Source organism: Anastrepha obliqua, chromosome 1 (assembly GCF_027943255.1).
Source record: "Anastrepha obliqua isolate idAnaObli1 chromosome 1, idAnaObli1_1.0, whole genome shotgun sequence".
NCBI lineage: Eukaryota > Metazoa > Arthropoda > Insecta > Diptera > Tephritidae > Anastrepha > Anastrepha obliqua.
Window position 1 is genome coordinate 70331478 of NC_072892.1, and position 21333 is coordinate 70352810.

General features: G+C 37.4%; 1 protein-coding gene across 1 annotated transcript in view; it reads left to right on the forward strand.

The window, feature by feature from the left end:
• The window catches only part of LOC129253498 (ras-like protein family member 10B), a gene marked incomplete at its 5' end in the record, with an annotated part of 102525 nt that overhangs the window by 78688 nt on the left and 2504 nt on the right, over positions 1-21333 (forward strand). The window contains 3 exons of the mRNA XM_054891906.1: positions 19637-19750; positions 19842-19955; positions 20032-20099. Of these exons, the coding sequence (XP_054747881.1) occupies positions 19637-19750; positions 19842-19955; positions 20032-20099 (296 nt within the window). The remainder of the gene's footprint in view (positions 1-19636; positions 19751-19841; positions 19956-20031; positions 20100-21333) is intronic.

Sequence of the window (21333 nt, forward strand, 5' to 3'; positions counted from 1 at the left end):
TTGGTAACCGAGGGCGTTCCTGAGGGAAGTTGGTATTAGCATCGTGTGCTGCCATCTATCATACGATGGCAAAACAAATTCTAGACCGATTGATAGGTTAGTTTGGATTTGGCAGATATTCGAGTAAGAAGTGGTTCGTGATTTTCGCTAAGATGAAAATAGTGCAACATCGTTCGGTAATTCGCTTTTCGTTTTTGGATGAGAAAAATGCGAGGAGATAAAAGCAAACCATTCAAAAGTCCACGACATGATTCTCACTAATCGACGAACGAAAGTGCGAAAAGTAACAGAAGCCATAGGTACTTCAACCGGAACGGCAATTAATATTTTGTATGTTAAGTTGGCAATAAAAAAATTGTCGACCCGATGGATGCCGCGATTACTTACAAGCAACAACAAACGGATGCGGTTGGTAACGTCGAAGCAGTGTTTGGAGCAATTTAAATGAGATTCGAAGGAATTTTTGCGTCGAGTTGTTGATGAAACCTGGATTCACCATTACACAACGGAAGCTAGGCAACAATCAAAACAATGGATTTCTCCCTGCAAATCTCCTCCAAAGGAGACGAAGATGAACCCATCGGTCGGAAAGGTCATGGCGACAATTTTTTGGGATGCGAACGGCGATCACTCGACAATACTACATTGAGTTATTGGCTCGCTTTCACAAAAAATTTAAGAAGACACGGCCGCATTCGGCGAAAAAGGAGGCTGTTTCACCACGATAACGCACCAGCACATTAATCTGGAGTTGTCGCCGCCAAACTGCATGAATTGCGTTATGAACTGCTGCCGCACCCCCTGTATTCCCCCGATCTGACTCACTGCGATTTTTCTTGTTCCCTAAATGAAGAAATGGCTCACGGGAAAAAAATTTAGTTTGAAGAGTTCAACAAATCCTATTTTTTGGAGGAGTTAAAAAATGGCCGAAGCGTTGGGAAAAGTGTATCTTTCTAAAAAGGGACTATGTTGAAACTTATTACGAAAATAGTCAATTTTTAAGAACAACATATCGCAAAATCCGTGATTTTTTTTGGTGGCAATAACCGTCCAAATGAGTCGATAATGCAAAGGTTAGTGAAAAAATTTCAAAAAACTGATTATGTAGGGGATAGAAATAAGACTGGGGAGAATCGAATAAACTGGCCGATACGTTGAGAGTATTTTTGCTGTAGTACAAAATGTTGCTGAGCAACCTTCAACATCGATATCCGTTTTCAAAAATTAGGCAGTCATAATTGGAATGAGAAGCTCTCCAGCGATTTTAGAGCTGCTTGACTGTCAGAGAAAATGTTTATATTGGCATCACACGTGCCTCTCCATAGACATTCTCTGGCACACAGCTCTAAGGCGTGGACCTCCGCCTGGAAAATGGAAGTGAGTTTTCCCCTTGCAATTGCTTTTTTGAAATGAGGTCCGACAATTCCAGCCCCATACCTGTGCGCCCTGTTTTAGGAATATATCATTGTTTCTCCACGCTGAGCGGTCACTAATGACCACTCTGAATTTCTTGGAGAATTCTAGTTTCCTTTCCATCTTGTCGTGAACTGTCAGGCACGGAGAGTTCGGGATTGAGCCCAGAATCCTTATATGTCCTGTAAGATTGCCTTCTTTGAGATGGAGTAGATTAGGAAGCCTTAGAGCTGCACTGATTTCCATCTCTTTGGCCACAAGACATATTGGAATGAGTCCGGTGACCATTCCAAAAGCCGCTGTGAGGCATGTTCGCATTGCTCCCGTAACGCTCAGACAAGCTATTCTGTATACCTTGTTAAGTGTTATCTGAGCCTTAGTTTGGTCTACTTTTGGCCACCATACAAGAGAGGCATAGGTGATCATTAGCACTATTATTGACTTATAAGACCATAACATCAAATAGAGTTAAGTCGGCGTCCCCTAGTTTAAGGGTCCCTAGACTTAATTTCTTTCTTTGGGGGAAGGGTACCACACAACTTTTGTTCGGATTTAATGAAAGCTCTTTCTTCCGACACCAGTTTTGTGTTATGTCGAGAGCTAGTTGCATGCAAATTTGCCTCTAACCATGATGACTAAATCATCAGCAAAGCCCTGAACTCCGAGATCGTCGAGAGTCTGTAGGTCCTCGTCAATGATCAATAGCCAAAGGAGCGGTGATAAAACGCCTCCTTGGGGGCCGCCTTTGGTTGACTTGGCACATAGACATTTTGGCCAAGTTTTAAAGATTGTCATTCTATTCCTGAGCATATTGAGAACCAACGTTATATATATATATATAATTGGCGCGTACACCCTTTTTTTTGGGTGTTTGGCCGAGCTCCTCCTCCTATTTGTGGTGTGCGTCTTGATGTTGTTCCACAATTGGAGGGACCTACAGTTTCAAGCCGACTCCGAACGGCAGATATTTTTATGAGGAGCTTTTTCATAGCAGAAATACATTTGGAGGTTTGCCATTCTCCGCCGAGGGGCGACCGCTATTAGACAAATGTGTTTCGTAATTTTGGTGTTTCACCGAGATTCGAACCTACGTTCTCTCTGTGAATGCCGAATGGTAGTCACGCACCAACCCATTCGGCTACGGCGGTCGCCTAGAGAACCCACGTTATGAATAGGAAAAATATAAAATTATTGTAAGACATTTCAATTTAAATATTTGTTTAATGAAAAAGCATTCAAAAATAATAAACTTGAAAATGTTTGAACAATGAAATATAGTAATATCTATTCGATAAATCCAGGGAGAAGCTATCATAAAAATGGCTTAGAAAATGGTCGGTTAATTTGTAACAAAATTCTGCAGTGACAAAATTCTGTATTTACAGAATTCTGTATTTACAAAATTCTGTAAAAACAAAATTCTGTAAAATATTTCTGTAAAAATATATTAAAAACTACCAAAATTTCGCTTTGAGGAAAAATATAATACCCAATTGAAGAAAATAAAAGACGGGTCGATCTCATCTTTGGAAAAATAATCACCGATAAATGCGCGTACCCAAACAAAGAAAAATATGTATGGAAAAGACTAAGTATGGATGAAACCGAATTTTACGTACCGGGAGCATATTTTAACTTGAAATGATGTTTTTGATCATTTTGCGGCTTGAAGCAAATCTGTATTTTTTTACAACACGAAAAATCGAATGCCTGTTCTATAATTTTCGGCACTCGCGCAGTCGCGGATTGTGATTCACTGATCCCGTTTCATCGCATTTTTGTACGCTTTGTTGCACTTACTTACTTCAAATCTTTTTTCGACATAAATTTGAGAAAATGATGTTTGAGGAATACTGCAGTCTGGTCGCTATCTATCGCTTTAACAATAAATTTTTTTAAAAAGTTCACTTCCTTAAGAGCACCTAATTATAGGCTGAACCCCAAGCCATATCTGCCCTATTTTTAATAGAATTTCTACTGTTTGTGATCACAGATAAAACTGCTTTAAAAAACTTTCCAAATACAATTGGCCCCACATAAATTTGACACAAATTTCAAAGGTTACTTACGCTTTTCACAGGAGCGCCGGGCATTTTAAACTTTTTACACAAAGGAAAGGCACAAGACTACCTGCAAAAATAAATTATGACAAATCAACGCGATTTACGAGCCACTTCAAACTTGCATAATGCAATGGGCTATAAATCTGCATATTCTAATTTTTTCTAACAATTCTAAATTAATTAAAAAGTTTGAAACTTTGATCAAAGTTTGTTAGACGTTTTAGAATTTCGTATAAAGTTGGAAACTTTGAGTTAAAAAAAATTAAATAAAAAATAAATAAATAGTCTAAACTTTTCAATATATCGCGCTGCTATTGTTGCAAGCACAGGTGTAGCCACATATCTGTTCAGCAGAAAAGCAATCGACAGGGCTTGAACGACGATTGCGTACTACAAATAAGTACTTGGTATTAGGCCAGGCTGATCACAAAAACAAACAAAAATAATAATAATGGCACACAAACACACAAACTATCTAACATCAAGCTTTTATTATTTGAAGACAATAAAGAAAGTAGCCAAAGGACTTGCCTTCTTTCCAAAATCTGAAGTAGCTCAAATAAACATCAATACAATTGCCTCGTTTTCGCTTCTTTGTTCCCTTTTCACACTTCCATGCTTTATTGCCTAGCTATTTAATTAAATTCCCGATGAATCTTAGTTTCCTCCTCTTAGACCTGCATACGTGAAACGAGGATGAAATAAGTGTTTAAAAAAATAAAAGAATAGCAAGTGTCTGTGTTGTACTTTTATTGAGACGCCGTAATCATGATTACTATATAACAACAACAAAAAAGTTCTTAATTAGCAATTAAAACGGGGTCAAATGTACATCAAGCACGTTGTTTAACGCAAACGAAAATAAAATCGCAGGCACGCACTGGGGCGGACAGGCTAATGAATCGTTAGCATAACAATAAAGACATATATATTGGTGTACGCATTTTACTGGGAGTGGACGTAAGCAGACTGTGTCTTGTTGTCCTGCCGAGCTGGTGGATAAAAGATCATTCTTGTATATTGGACACTTTTTACAGAATTAACCCCAGATTTGACTAGTTATCTGGCAGATGGGTTGCGGAGACCATCTGTTATTTGCCTCTTTTATGAAAATATGTTAAAGTAGATCAGGAACATAGTAGGGTCTACCCTTTGAACAGAGCTTACCATGAATAATTATGTCTCTTTCTTCACTAGTTCATAAGCTATGCTGTCACTAGGATGGTACCTACGACGAGGCAGCCATATCAGGCCTATGGAACGTTGCTTATCGGTTCATTCAAAACTGTACAACATGCCATTTCCACCTTCGAGGTTTAGCAAGCTTTGCCAGAGCGAACGGTATTAGGTCGCTTAGTAGCAGCAGAAGTTATGAACTAAAGAGTAGCCAATGCAGCCTTAAACACTCTAGTTTGGTCAGAGATCGATATAGTGAATCACTAAACGGCCTAGATCCATCTGTAAAAATAGCTGTGGATCTTGAACTCAGGCTCGTGATGTCTTCCTATTCGTTTTTCTCTACCAGGTGTACTTTTGTGACCAAGTTTCCGGTATGGCATCTAGAATTTTTGGGTGTCCAAATTTCTCTCTCTCTCGCACTCTAATAAAAAATTTTTAAAATATTTCTATAAATATTTAAAAAAATACTTGGTACTAATTTGTAAAGTCATTTAAGTAATTATATTCTTGATAGTTGATTTAATAACCGTTTTGCTGACTGTCCAAGACATGATGTAAATATGAATTTTTAGATTTAAAAACAACAAAATCTTATAATGGAACCGATGATTGTAAAAATTTAGCGATTTCTAATAATAGTAATTAGTATTTCCTACTAGAAAGTAAATTGAATGGTCGTATGGTCATTACTAATATATTTCAGACGAGAAATATGGGGGTTCGTATGAATATATTAGGGAAATTCATTACGTTACGCCGTTACCTTAACTGATTGGCCAACTACAAGAATACTATTTATTTTTGAGAACCACTTCGACTCTGCGTTCCTTCAGAACGGAAATCCTTACGACGTTTAAGCATCGAGAATACTGTACAGCAATATGTCTGCTGCTGCCAGGATTCGATCGAGTCTTACTGGATGGTTTAATGTACAGGGTGCGCCATCTTTTATGACGGTATGAAAACATTGAATAACTTACGAAAAACAACTGATTTGTATAAGTGAAGTATTTTTATTTAGTTTGGTTATTTACAATTTATTAAAATAATTTTTTGAATACAATATCAATCAAGTGGCCACCTTTATTAGCAATCATAAACTGGGATCTTTTTTCTGCGTTTGTCATCACCTTGTCAAGCATTCCGGTTTTATAGCTCGATTTCAGTTGTTTCGGTGTAAAGCGATTCATGGTTGAAATTGCACTGAATTGACGTATCGAAAACATGTATGTTGAAGTCGATCGGTTGGTAAATGACAAAGTTATTCAGCGTTTACATACCGACATAAAATACTCACAAACTCTTAAAATCATTTCTTTAGCAGGGATTATTCGCATTAAAAGTCAACACTACCAATGAACGCTCTATTATATAGGGTGGGCCATGTAAAATTTGCTTTTTGAATCGGCTATAAAAAAAAAACAAATCAATATTTTTTCAAACTTTTTTTATTTTGAAGATTGAGCATTGTCATTTATGAATAAAAAATAATATCGTTCAAATACTGGCTTTACAGTAGGCCATTCGATCAAGCCAATTTTTAAGCACATTTTCGATTGTTTGGGCTCCAATTTCATGAATGACAACTTCGATTTCGTGTTTTAAAGCATCAATCGTCTCTGGGTGGTTCGCATAGTATTTGTCCTTAACGGTTCCCCACAAGAAATAGTCGAACGGGCTTAAATCACAGCTCCGAGGCGGCCAATTGATACCGGAATTTCGGCTGATTATTCGGTTTTCAAAACCGGTAGCCAAAAGTTCGAGTTTAACTTTGGCAGTGTAACAAGTTGCACCGTCCTGTTGAAACCAAATGTCGTCCATGTCATCCTCTTCAATTTTTGGAAACAACTCGTTGAGCATGTCACTATAACTCTCCCCATCGTTATATCGCACGATCTGGATGGCCTATTGACAGGTCCCGAACGTGAAATAAAATGCTCACCTAACTCGCCTCTCAACAAGTCCATTGTTAGGCGTGCTTTGTGGAATGTGGCACCGTCATGCAAGTCAAGCTCTTGCATTTTTGCCAAAAAAAAGTTGGATATCATTTAACGGTAGCGCTCACCATTCACAGTTACGTAACGATTCGCAGCATCTTTGAAGAAGTACGGTCCAATGATACCTCCAGCCCATAAACAGCACCAAACTGTGAACTTTTCTGGATACATTGGTAGCTCTTGCAATTCTTCTGTCTGATCTTCACTCCAAAATCAACAATTCTGCTTATTTACGTACCCATTGATTCAAAAATGAGCCTCGTCGCTGAACACAATTTTTCGACTTTAAATTTTCTTAACAGAACACGCATTTTTATAATAAAATTCAGTGATTTTCAAGCGTTGTTCGTTTATAAGACGATTCATGGTTAAATTATGGACCAAACTGAAGATGTTTGACAGTGAAACAAAACACGAAACGTGCGACAGCTGTCAACTGTTTAAAAAGATAATAGCTAAAAAATCACGCTTTACTACGTAAATGCTGAGTAAGGATAACTAGATTAAGATTTGAAAGATCATTGTTAGTCCCTAAGTAATAATAGAAAGGATTCTATAATATAAAAAAGAAATTAGAAAAAGATTAAATGCCTCGTCGTTCGGCGTAACCACCGGGATGTACATAGATAAGCTGTCTGAGGAGAATATTATCTACAAATGCCAAAATTCTCAAGTATATTGAACTCGCTGAAGAATGGATTTTATAGAGCATCACCTACTATTTGTGCGGTCGGAGGTATAAAACACCATTCCGTTAGTTTGTAGTTTGGCTCGAACTCAGCAGGCGAGAGTTTTTCCAACTCTTTTAAGATAATTCGATTCGAACTTCGAAAGTTTATAACTTTATCCGATACAATTTGCTAAAAAATTGTGAAAAGCGCACATACCACACAGTGGAGCAGGTTCATAATAGTGCGCTAATCAGAGGGGAAATCCAATTGATAGTTGGTGACTTTAACGCGCCTCATGATCTTTGGCGTTCAAACCTTCAAATGATCGTAGGGGACTACTTCTGGCAAAGCAGATATACGGTTCGACATTCAGCACAGTAAACGACGACGCCACACCAGGATAGTGGCTAACTGTAGAAGCTCGCCTGACCTAAAAATTGCTATTGTTGATCTTATTGATATTATAACTTGGCGATCTATACTGGCCCTTGCATCAGACCATTTCCCCATATCGTCTCGATCGAAAGACCTCCCGATTGTATTCGCACGAATCACCGTTCCTACATACATATATAGGTATATATATAATTGGCGCTTACACCCTTTTTTATGAGGAGCTTTTTCAAACACTTACCCAAATGCCCCCCCTAACCCAGTCCCTAACACCCCACCCCTTTGCATTCACTCAGTCGAAAAAACATTTTTCTTAGACCTACGTTAGTTGAGATTGACGATGACAACCGGGGACACCATATCGGCAAGGCTTGATAAACTGCTTCAACAACTACCCCAAAGTGAATATTTTCAAGAAGAACATTTGCCATTTTTAATTTGTTCACTTTTGAGCGCAGATTGGAATTCAACACATCAATTCATAATATACGGATATAATGGGACACCCTTTATTTTCATTAGATTATTGTATCCGTAAATGTGTTCTGTGGTCGCCTAAGAATTTTGGCTGCTCTAACGTATCGCCCACACATTCGACTGAACTAAAATCTTTGTTTCGTGATAATAAATGAATAACTAAGGGTGTATATGTGTGCACGTATGTCCGTTTACTTACTTATGTGCATTCAAGCATATAAATGGTATGTGATTAAATTGCCGATTGATTTTTATTATAGTATTTTGATTTTCGTTTCGCTTCACCTGCTCCACCGCCACGCCATTATTTCTTAACCACCAATTAATGATAAATAATGAGTGACGAACTTGGGAGCTTCAAGGCCATTTCTCTTGATGAATCTAAAAGGCTATCAACAGTTTATAGCTGTTTAGTTTACATCTACGTATGTGCACACCCACTATTTTAGCGACCACTACATCTTCTCGACACACTTCTTTCTAGTTTTCTAAGCTTCAGCGGCTCTATTGCGTATTTCTGCTTACTATGTTAGGTCAGATTATTTAATTGTTTTTCTTTTGTTTTAACACACTTGGCCAGAAGTCATCTGAAATGTTGTCAAGAGATTGCACTGAAGCATAGACTTTAGATTCTACTCGTTAAGCGCTGAGGTTTTAATAAATATGAAATAATTCTCAATGAAGGAAGAATGTAGAACCAAGACAGTTAAGTCGCCTGAAACAAGACACTCTAGAGTTCTTCCTGTATGGGAGAAGCCTGGATATGTGACACTTTGACCGACGAGGTTTGCACTGATTTCGGCCAGCGAATCGGACCACTCAATCTCATCTAAAAGATTGTGCATACCTATAATAGTTAATTTTTAAAAATTCAAACAAAAATCATTTTTTATGGTTTATTATTATTATTTTTTATGGAATACGATTTAATTCATGTGGCTTCCCCGGCTACTGTGGAGCACATCCTGTTAACCCACCAAGGCTTTGGTGACTGTTTCTAACTCTATCTCATGAATAGTTTCCTCGATATTGGCCTTAAGGGCTTGAATTGTTAATGGATAGTTCGCATTACATCGATACTTTATGGCACATCTCATAAAAGGTCTAACGTCGACAAAACGCAGTTCCGAGGTGGCCAACTTACATCGGCGAGAAGACTGATAACACGATTACCAAAAATATCGATTAAGGCCTGAGCTGTGTGGCATAGCAAGCCATCCTGCTGAAACTAAATATCGTTCACACCAAGCTGCCACTTTCTGAGGGTGCAGGGAACTCTCCACGAATTCAGTTTTGCTTGTTAGCATAGCCGCCGAGATAAATAAGCGCTTCGTCAGAAAATATGATTTTGACTTCTTCACAATAAACGCAATGTTTAGGCTACGCCACATTGAATTTGGAAATAATTTTGCAATATTTCTCAGCGATGTTCAAGCGTAAAGCGATTCAATTTATTCTGCAGAAATATGATACTGACCTTCTGTTCAGATTTCCAGCAGGAAAGAGTCTTCATTGTCAAAAAAACATTTGATTAGCAAGAAAGCACTATATGGACCGAAATGTATTCATTTGTGTCCAGACACCCACGTGAGTTGGACTATTAATGGCTCTGAATTGGCCTACATAAAACAAATTGGGCACCGCGGTTATTCCTTACCTATTATGGCATAATAGCTTCCGCATGTCAGTGAAGATATTCACATGGATCTAATTTACTAAAAAGTTTGCCAGCAGGCGCATACTCACCACATCTCGAGCGAAGATTTTTATTTCCGCCAATACCTTTTTAGGACACCAATACGCCTGGAAAAGTTTTATGTCGGATAAGTAGGCTGCGAAACTTTATGTACAGCAAGGCGTTAGAATAAGGGCAAACTCGGCTGAATGGGCCTCGGGGGCAGCGAAGAGTTTGATAGCGAATAAATGAAATGAAGTAAAAGTTTTGACTCATATGCCGGGTAATCTACGATATGTTGAAAATTTGAAAAAGTTCGTAAATTAACAGCAGTTCTTAAAGCTTAATTTTAAATTTTAATAGAGGAATACCTTCAGCATATTTAAAAAAATCAAACAGGGCATTTAACCCTTTTCTGCTATGCGCTGCAAAAGCATATCTGCAACTACCTCTACGAACTCAATCCCCACGTGCTCTTCGACACTTCCATTTCATAACCACATTCCAACACCTCTCTCATAAATATTTATAAACACTCGTCCATACATATGTACATTGGTATTTTATTACATTTCTCCGAGGTCGAAACCTGAGGTATACTTGAGAGCGACTCAATGAATTATGGGAATGGACATTGTTGCCGTAATGCGCTTGAGAGACTCGCCAGAGCATAAGTATGTTGGTATGTGTATATGTAGCTATACTATGCAATGCAAGAATTCTGTTGGGTGTAAATGGGTAGCAAAATGTATTGCAACCACAAAAATTAAACGGCAATACTCGTATGAGTTGAACATCCGTAAAAGGAAGCAACTTTATGTTTGGCAGAAGAAAAATACTACAACTGTATAATGAGCGTATGCCTGCATGTAAATATGGTGGTGGCAGTAAAATATATTTACAAAAAATAGCACAGATAAAAATATTGAGTAGGTGAAAATCAGCAAATATCCCTTTTATATTCTTCGTCACGTTTTGATCTTAACATGTTTCTCCAAATTGGTTTAAAAGCCAACAAAATGCGTAAATGCAAATATATGTATGTACGTGACCGTTAGGGTGCACCTCAATTGAAGGGCGTTCAATAAGTGTCCGCTTTTGACTACAGGTGGTGTTGCTGAGAATGTTTAAACGATACCATACTAAATTTCTTACACTCATTCAGACATTCATCCTCTTTTAGTCGTGACGCTCAGACGGTCTTGCAAGAAGTTTCTTGAGTTCTGCTTTTTTTTTTTTTGTCGGGACAACTAACAAGTGCAGCACTCAGACATTAATTAAGTCTATTGTACTACACTTGGATTACCTTTTAATTTTCTTTAAATCTACCCGATCTCCGAAGAAATCTGAGTAGATCTTGTGGTGCCAAGGAGCCAAGATGGTCGCTTCTTAACACATCAGTGCCAAGGACCTCAAACCTGATTCGAGCGAAGGCGGGGCAGACACACAGGAAGTGGTCCGCCGTCTCATCCTCCTCTTCACAAGCTGGGCAGAGTACACTGTCTGAGATACCCAACCTTTCCATGTGCTTCGCCCACAGAAAGTGGCGTCGTCCAACCAGCCGTCTGCACTCCCCTCTGCTTAATGACAGAAGGGTTTGCGACAGTCGATCGTACATGACAGGTAACATCAGTTTAGTCCATCTGCAGCCTCTCTTAACCTGCCAAGCTTCTGCTGACGACGAGATCTAATTGAGAAAAGGTAGTTTACATGCCTGCTGGAATATTTGCTGAGACTGGAACTACAGCTAGCTTTTGGGTAGACTTAATTTTGATTATCTCTCATTGATTCAACCCCGCAAGCTATTTATGTCTAAGGTGGTGTGATCGGGAGGATTCCTCGGTGACTTTAGGCAAGAATTGGGCAACAGCTTCACTAGTATTAACAAGCAGGAGTTCCTACTTCCACCAATTTCAGCAATCGAGTCACAGTTGGCGTCTGTGATTCGGCTGCGGAGTTGTCAAACATATAAGATATGACCTGAATGTAACGATAAAGGAACATCAGATCTGTCAGCGAAGCCCAGTCCTGACGTGGTAAGATTCGTCACCATTTTTATTCATTAGCTCATTGGAGCCCCGACCTGAAGGCTGGGTGTAACTTAAAGTGGTTACTCCAGAAGTTGCACGGATGAAAATATGCAGGAAGTAGTTAAGAATCAAAGAAATAGAGCCGAAGTTGAATACAGTCTACGGAATCTATTCTGATAAATCCATTTATGATGAGCGGTTTTCAGACGTGTGTACTTTCGGTGTGACTGATCTCGCTAACCATCGAAGGTAAAGTTGGAAGAAAACAATACCCCCTTTGGAACTAGGAAGAAAAGTAGTGTTTTCCAACTATAACGGATAGCACTTTCACCCGAATTTGTTGCGACCAAATTGATACTATAGGTATAGGCGGCAAGCCCTCTTATCCTATGTCAGAAAAACCCTCTCGGACGATTTAAGGATGAATTTAACGCTATCTTTTCAGAGGCAAAAAACCATCTAGAGTCTATCTTATCCAACATCTGGCAATGAAAAATACACCAACGTTGGGTGCCCAGCCACTGCAAAAAAAGAGGTCGCCATTGAGCTGGTCAGAAAAATGTCATATTCTTCGCGAAAAGATTATATATAACTATATGTATGTATTAGGCCGAGTCGATTTGTGGGGAGGCAAAAAAATCGCCCATTGCTCTGTGAAAATCATATTCTAGGGATCAAAATAAGAAACTTTGCCGAAGGAACCATACCTCTAAAACGAATTCTGATGTCCCCCAATTTGAGTCGAACTTTTTAGTTTCTTTTCTATAACTCACTTAAATTAATTTTTTCATTTACATATGTTCTGACTAAATAAATTTCTTAAGAGAAAAAATAGATATTATTATAAATAAATAATAAATATTATTATAAATAAATAAAAATAAAGAAAAAACATAGCCATTTGGCTGATTTTTTCATGTAAGGGCCAAAAATGGTGATATTTTGAAATTGGGGGACATCAGAATTCGTTTTAGAGGTATGGTTCCTTCGGCAAAGTTTCTTATTTTGATCCCTAGAATACGATTTTCACAGAGCAATGAGCGATTTTTAAATCGACCCGCCCTGATATGTATATATAATTGGCCACCATTATTTTGATTTTTTGGGTATTTGGCCGAGGTCCTCCTCCTATTTGTGGTGTGCGTCTTGACCCGAACGGCAGATATTTTTTATGAGGAGCTTTTTTATGGCAGAAATACAATCGGAAGTTTGTTATTGCCTACCGAGGGGCGACCGCTATTAGAAAAAACTGTTTCTTCATTTTCTCTCTGAATTTCGAAAGGTAGTCATGCACCAACCCATTCGGCTGTAGCGGTCGCGAAAAGATTATATTAGATTAATAATACCTAAGGAGGAGAAGTTTGCATTTTTTAAAACACCTTCAAAGCATTAATGAAGTTAATTCTTAGAAATGCAGCTATCAAGTACCTTTTAACATCCATTAGGGAGACTGAATAGTACTGAAGGACGCTAAATCATAGCTAATTTTAAAACAAAAACCATATAACGGAAAGTTCAAAGTTTTGAGTAATTTTTTCAAGAGTTCCAAATCTATTGATCACAGAAAAAATTTTGCAATAAGAAATATAAGGCATGAACTAAAATGTATGGATTTTTTTGAAATGGCTTAACTTCTCTAATGAAAAAAAAATTTTTCAAATAATATGTTTTTGTTACAACCGGGTACTATGGCATCAAAACTGCACTTAGGTGGTGTAGGTACATACATGTGAAGTGATAGTGCAGGATTCGGCTGCTGAATCTCCCTTGTGACGTGGTAGCCGAAGTTCTCCTCACAATTTTCTTTTTCAACATAGTTAAAGGCAAACCTTGCAAATCGATCATCCTTATTTTTCCCCCCGCATGTAATTCACCAAATCATTTGGATGGAAAAATACTGATATAAAAAACTATATACGATTTTTTCCCCTTTGCTTTCCTGAACTTTAAATATTGTTTCTTAGTATGTTTTGTACATGTGGAAAGAGCGCTGTATGTTCTGCATAAATAAACTTTAGTACAAGCACAGGTGCATACACATACTTGCATATGTACGAGTATGTACGGCCAAAAAAGAACCACTTGTGTTTTGTCCGTTTAACTTTATTGATAATTGTGGGAATTGTTGTACCTTTTTAACACTCCCTTGTTGCCCGTACATGCATACATACATACATACATGACACATATATTATATCTACATATGTCCATACTAGTTAGCTTATTTCAATTCATGGGATTGTTGTTGCTGGTTTTGTGTTTTTTGCTTCACACAGTTAATAAATTCAATTCTGTTTTGCTATTGATTTTATTCTGACCACAGCAAAGCAACAAATAATGAGCATCCTTTGTGAATACCTATCAAACAGGCAGACATGGAATGTGCGACAATTCAGGACACCTGCACTAAAAAGATCAATATACTATGTGTGCTGATGGCTTGTGTGGAAACTAATATACAAACGAACATACATATGCGGTTATATACAAGTTGTTCCCAAAATAGTCGTGAATATTTATTTTAGTATATCCGATTTATTCAATTTAAAACAGTGTTCTAGCCGACAAATGTCGCGTTGCGGTATCACAACTGTTCGATCAAAATGCCACGAATTGATATTTTTTAAATTGATATTTCTTGTATACAAACATTTCCAAAACGATTTTGGGGCCGTACTTATGACTAAAACTGCACATATAATTACCCAGCTCCCAATCATCCGAAAGCCAGAAAAGCTTTACAGTATGTCAATATCCGGAGCATGCAATTTCTGACAGATAGTCTCACTAGAAATACCTATTTTAGTATGTATATAAAGACAATGGATTTTGAGTAAAGGTTTTTTGGTAAAGGCTGTCGATAATATTGTACAAGCTCACCACGTGTCCAAAACTCGTCCCAGTTGTACATGTGTGCGGCTTACGTCAACACCCACCGCCAGAACCTTCTTCATTGCTTAAAAAAAACTTTGTTTTTTTCTGTGTTTTGGTACGGATTTTACAATTTTCCCAGACAAGCATCCCTGTTATCTATTTGGCAAGCCACACTTGCGAAATCTCAAAGCATTGTATCTTTAAGATATCAACCTCCTCGTGCATTCCCTCGAATTTAACTGGCCTATGACCTTCCAGAATAACTATCGAGAAAGTCTCTTACTTACACAGTTGCACCACAATCGCGATTCGAGTAAGCACTCGCACCCCGTCAAGGTGTCTGCGTTCGCTTGCGAAATATACAATACAATACATGCATAAGTACTATAGTATGTTAAATTGTTTTTTATTGATCAGTTCATTGATTGTATGAATTTTCTTAGCATATCAGCTTTAATATAAATTTATTCTACACCTAAAATCCCTCCCTGCTTTTGCTGTATCAAAATTTTCGTTACGTTATTTTGTGAGAAGCTAGCAATTGTTGTATTTGCAATGTGGTTTAAATTGTCGAAAACTTTCTGACCATGACGATAATTGGTTTTGGCGACGCTCTGGGTACAACAAGAAAAAACAAAGAAACACATATAAAAAACTTATGTTTAAAAAATATTTTTGGCTCATATTGTGTACTTAACATTAAAAATAATTGTAATATCATTAACAGATACCAAAAATTCGTATATATTAGTTTATTACCACAAAAATACACCCTGGAGTGGATATACGTACATATATGTATGTGTCGCTGAACCGAATTTGCAATTTTTAGAAATACTTTAGTATATGTGGACTGGATAGTTATTCTTTCAAATGAAATTAAAATGAGTTGAATATACATACAAGTAAAATACATATTATAATATTAGTATCAAATGAAAGGTATTTGACAACATTTTGCTTCGAAAAATATTTTTAATAGTGTTGGTATCTATCTAAAAACAAAATTTAATTAAACATGTAATAAGTTAAATAAAATATTAGCGAACATATTTTGGAACAGGTTTTGAAATCCACCTTAAGTGGATTAAATGCGTAATTGGGATGTTAATTGGTTAATTAATTGGATGTTAATTGGTAAGAACTTAATAGGAAAAATATTTTTAGAAACTAATTATATATTTAAAAATCTTGGAACTATTGCATATGTGCCCAGTATGGCCAATTTCTATGACACATGTCTTCTAAAAGGTCTTGGCAGTCAAAAAAAAATAAATAAATAAATAATTGGCGCGTACACCACTTCTGTTAGGTGTTTGGCCGAGCTCCTCCTCCTATTTGTGGTGGGCGTCTTGGTGTTGTTCCACAAATGGAGGGACCTACAGTTTCAAGCCGACTCCGAACGGCAGATATTTTTATGAGGAGCTTTTTCATGGCAGAAATACACTCGGAGGTTTGCCATTGCCATTGCCTGCCGAGGGGCGACCGCTATTAGAAAAATGTTTTTATTAATTTTGCTTTCACCGAGATTCGAACCAACGACCTCTCAGTGAATTCCGAATGGTGATCACGCACCAACCCATTCGGCTACGCGGCCGCCAATCCAGTGGAAAATATAATTATTGGAGTTATGTTCACTTCGCTCGCTTTATACACCCGTTTTAGTTCTATGGCCAAAGCTGCATACTTTGGTATTTTAGTGGAGTATGCGCTTTGGATGTTGCGATTAAGAGGCACCACTATATCAAATACTTCAATGGTTTTATTTCTCTTGTCGAACAAGATGCTGTCAGGTTTGTTGGCAGCTGCGCTTTGATCTATGGATATAAATCTGTCCCAGTACAGTTTAAAACTTGCATTTTCCAATATTGCCTTTGGTTCATATTTAAAATACAAGACTTCTTCTTATAAGAGACCGCGTTTTATCGCAAGTTTTTGGTTGAGGATCTTTGCAATTCTGTTATGTCTCATGACATATCCACGGGGGCAAGTACGCTACAACCAGCAATTACATGGTCAAACGCAAATGCCGCACCTTCGACACCTACCTTCTATTACCTCGCCATGTATCGACCTTCGGAAACTTCATGTTGGAATAACTCGGTCCTGGATAGGGATTGCCACACCTTCTGTTTCAGGAAATAATATTCCTCTTTTTAACCATAAATTGGATGATTGTGCGTCTATCCATTTCATTTCAAGCTCATGGGGATGAGTACCGTGTATTGTTTTTGCCTTCCATGTTGCGATCATTTCTGCTGGAGATTTAACCTCCTCAGGTACTGGGAAGCCCTGCTCCATCCTGCTCCATCAAACTCAGCGGGTAAAGCCATTATCTGCCATAGCGACAGCCTTAAATAAATGAGACTCGCTGCTAAGAAAGTATGTGGGTAGCTTCGACGTTTGTGAAAGGTGTAGAGGCGCTATATTAATGATAGCTCTCCCACCAACATTTCGAGGAAGCGATATTCTGGAACTTAGTAAAAGTGGTGCGTATAAGCGTTTCAATCCGAAGGATATCTATTTGAGACGATTTTATTACGCCAAACGAGTAAGCCAAAAGAGGTATGGCCCAGGTATTAGTTGCTTTGCATTTTTTTCCACTGATCAGACTCGTTTTCAATACAGCTTTCAAACGTGCCTCAAATTTATAAATGAGGTTTTGCTTTACTAGTGTGTGGTTGATCCTTTGAGTTGCAGAAATCCTAAGTATTTATAAGATTCGTTTGTATTTAATTCTGAACTTCTTATTTTTTTTTTATATCACTTTATTTTATTTCGTTTTACTTCATTTAATTTTTTCATATTTAATTCCGAACATTTTATTTTTCCATTTTATTTTATTTCGTTTTGTTTTATTTCATTTTGTTTTCTTTTATTTCTTTTTTTAACCTTTTGTATGTTTTTTACTTAATGTTACTTAATTATATTATATTTTCATGAATTTAATTTCATTTAATTTAACACAATTGGAGCCGAAAAAATTGTTGCCTAAAAAAATGTCTTTGTAACCCCAAACAATATGAATTCAGTTCTTGCTGGGTCTTCTTTAAACTGTGTGAATCTATATTCCTTCCTTCTTGTGCTTCTATCTCTATCTCAACAGGGCTTTTGAATGTCAAATATCTGTATATGTATACTTCTGGGCCATATAAACCTAATAAGGCTTTAAATAAGATTTAACAGAACATTTCGACGTCAGCGCTATCTCTCGGTTCCATTTCGTCCAAAAAATTGCCTTTCAGGTAGATCATATTTTTTCCATGTCTAAACCCAATCAAACTATGATATATTCTATGAATACATATGTATGTCGACCTCAGTGCCACCTGGTCCCAGGCATACTATTAATATCTACTCGAAATTTTATCTCAATTTGATGAACAGTTTAGAACTACCATACATAAATTACACACAAAAATATTTTCACATTTGTATTAAAGAAAAATATGCACATATGTATATACTATACGAATATAATAGGCCCTTACACCTTTATGAGGTGTTTGGCCAAGCTCCTCATCCTATTTCGAATGTGCGTCTTGATGTTTTTCTACAAATGGAGGGGCCCACATTTTTATGCCGCCTCCGAGCGGCAGATAAAATAATAAAAAGTTATGCCTTCTATGACTTCTAATGACATTCACACTTAATTCATTCAAACTCTGACTGGACGCTGCATCCCTGAAGGGTCAACTATGTAACTGCTTCGAATTTCCTTTCCGTTTTTAATTACACTCTTGTTGTTGTTGAACAGCATAACACATTCCCCATAGTTGTTTGGAGAACGAAGCTGAAGCCACAGTCATTGGTTGAACATAAGTCAGAGCCGATAGAACCGACTGTCCGGGAGAACGCTGTCGGGTCTCTCTCGTTTTCGGCCCTGGACTTTTTTTGGTTTGCTTCTGACACGAGCTTTCTTTCATAGGTATAAGAAGTGATCTTTGATTTTGTTTTTTGAAATTCATATGTATATAATGTATATAGTAATGATCTTTATTTACATTCCGACGCTTATCACCTCACTTTAGGTTCTGGTAGAACTTTTTTAATGATATCAATAGTCGATAGCTTTAATTGGATTATGACTGTAAAAAATTTTCTAACAAAATAGGAATTAACTAAAAATTAAAATATTATATCTTAGTACTTTAATTGAGTATTCTGGAGAATAGATACACATAAGTAGGCATATATTTGATCCTTGTATTCCTGTGTGGAACATAGCGCCTCAATGTTGATATACAAGCACATAGTTATATTCATTGGTTTCTTTGAAATATTATTCTCATTATTATTTAGTCAATAAACTAATTCTAACTCTGAAAATTTTAAAATTTATTATCGGAAAATTGTTAAAATAAAAGATGAATTTTCCAAGGCAACCTCAAATAATACTGTAGGTATTATCAGTACTTTACCTAAATTTGCTTTTTAAAGCTGAAGATTTAAAGGCGCTACTAAATATGATTGCCCAAAAAACTGTAAAAAAAACACATTTTATCTCTGCACACTACAATTTGGTCAACATTGCAATTTCCATAACCTTTTTTTTTTGTTTAATTGAAATGAAATTTCGAAGCTCAGATACAGGAAGCAGAGCTCCATTTAATTTTTTTCATTTCCGTTTTTCTTTATTCCATGCTTTCATTTTTGATGCCGACGCTATAATCGAAACCAACCAATGGGCAAACAAATCGATCGAACACTTTGGCAAATGTTGTTGACCGGTGCAAAATGTGAATGTCTGTTGCAAACGACGGTGGTGGGTGGAAATGAATGAAAATGGAAATTGAAAAATAATCATATTGCAAAAATATCGATGTACCCGTACATACAAATATCAAAAAAACTGCACACATAGAAACGTTTCCCGGCTGATAACTTTGCCGAATGGAATAATGGACATCCGCTGGGGTTGCGAACCGTACACGCATATGTTTTAGTATTCGATATGGGCAACTTGGAAACATTTCAGGTTAGTGCTTTCATACATACAATACATAAGTAAAAGGACCTATTTTTGGTTTTTAATTAAAAAAAAAAACAATTTTCCTTCCATTCATTAGTATTGCCGTGCGATGAGAGAGCAAATATTGGACAGTTTTAGTCATCGTGATTTTAGTATAATAGTAATTGGTAATAAATACGATACGGTCACCGAGGTGCAGGCCAATTCACAGGTGAGTGAGAATTTAAATCGCTGGCATCATAGTTGACGGCAAATTTATTTTTGCAAATGTAAACATTTCCTTGCAGGAGCTGAAGGATATTTCAACGTTGGTGCGCAAACATTGGCGTTGCGGCTATGTGGAATGCTCTGCCAAGTGAGTATATCGTTTAATGCCCATTGAACTCTATATATACGAGTTTTTTTTTTAAATATGTTTATTTTCTGAAAAAATATTCATATATTTAGCTATATCTACTTTGTCCCTTTCGAAATAATTCTCCATCCACACTTTTGCATGTACTTTTTGCAATCGATCGAAGCACTTCTAATAAGCGCTCTTTGTATAACCTTGAGTTCTTCCAGAGATGCGGTCTTATCTCTTCCATCTCTCTCTTTTCACGGGTCTTTTCTATTTTGAGAACAGTGCAAAGTTGCATATATCATAAAACGTGGGTGAGGTGATTTTGCGAAATTTTTTGGGTATACAATATCATATATGTATATATAAGGTTGTCAAAAAAGTCTTGCGGTATTTTTATTGAATTTTCAATTGTTCATAAAATTGTTTATAATAATGCGATTTAAGTCAAATATGCGCCGTTTTGTTCGATGACGAGTTCCCAACGAGATGCCAACTTCATAATGCCCCTCCTATAGAAGCTCGCTTCCCTATTGTCAAAAAACTTGAAGAGCCAATTTTCACAGGACTCTCTTGTGGACAACTTCCGATTACCAAGCTCGTTCGCCATGGACAGAAATAGGTGGTAATCACTTGGTGTGAGATCCGGACTATACGGTGGATGCAAAAGAACCTCCCATCCGAGCTCCCGGAGCTTCTGGCGCGTCACCAAAGATGTGTGTGGCCTGGCGTTGTCCTGATGGAAGACAATTCGGCCTCTGTTGATCAAAGATGGCTTCTTCTGCATGAGTGCTGCATTCAAGCGGTCCAGTTGTTGGCAGTACAGGTCCGAATTGAGCGTTTGGCCATAAGGGAGCAGCTCATAGTAGATGATTCCCTGCCAATCGCACCAAACACACAGAAGAACCTTCCTGGCCGTCAATCCAGGCTTGGCCACCGTCTGGGCAGCTTCACCGCTTTTCGACCACGACCGTTTGCGCTTCACGTTGTCGTAAGTGACCCACTTTTCATCGCCAGTCACCATCACCTCTGCACCAGAACGAAAACGTTGAAACCATCGTTGTGCGGTGGAAATGGAAACTGTATCGGGTCCATAAACTACACAAATTTTATTAGCAGCATGAGATGCATTTTTGCCTTTATCGTAGTAGTACTGTAAAATATGCCGTATTTTCTCTTTATTTTGCTCCATGTTTGCGACGCTATAACTCACGAACGACTAAAAGCAAACAACAATTAATCAAACACG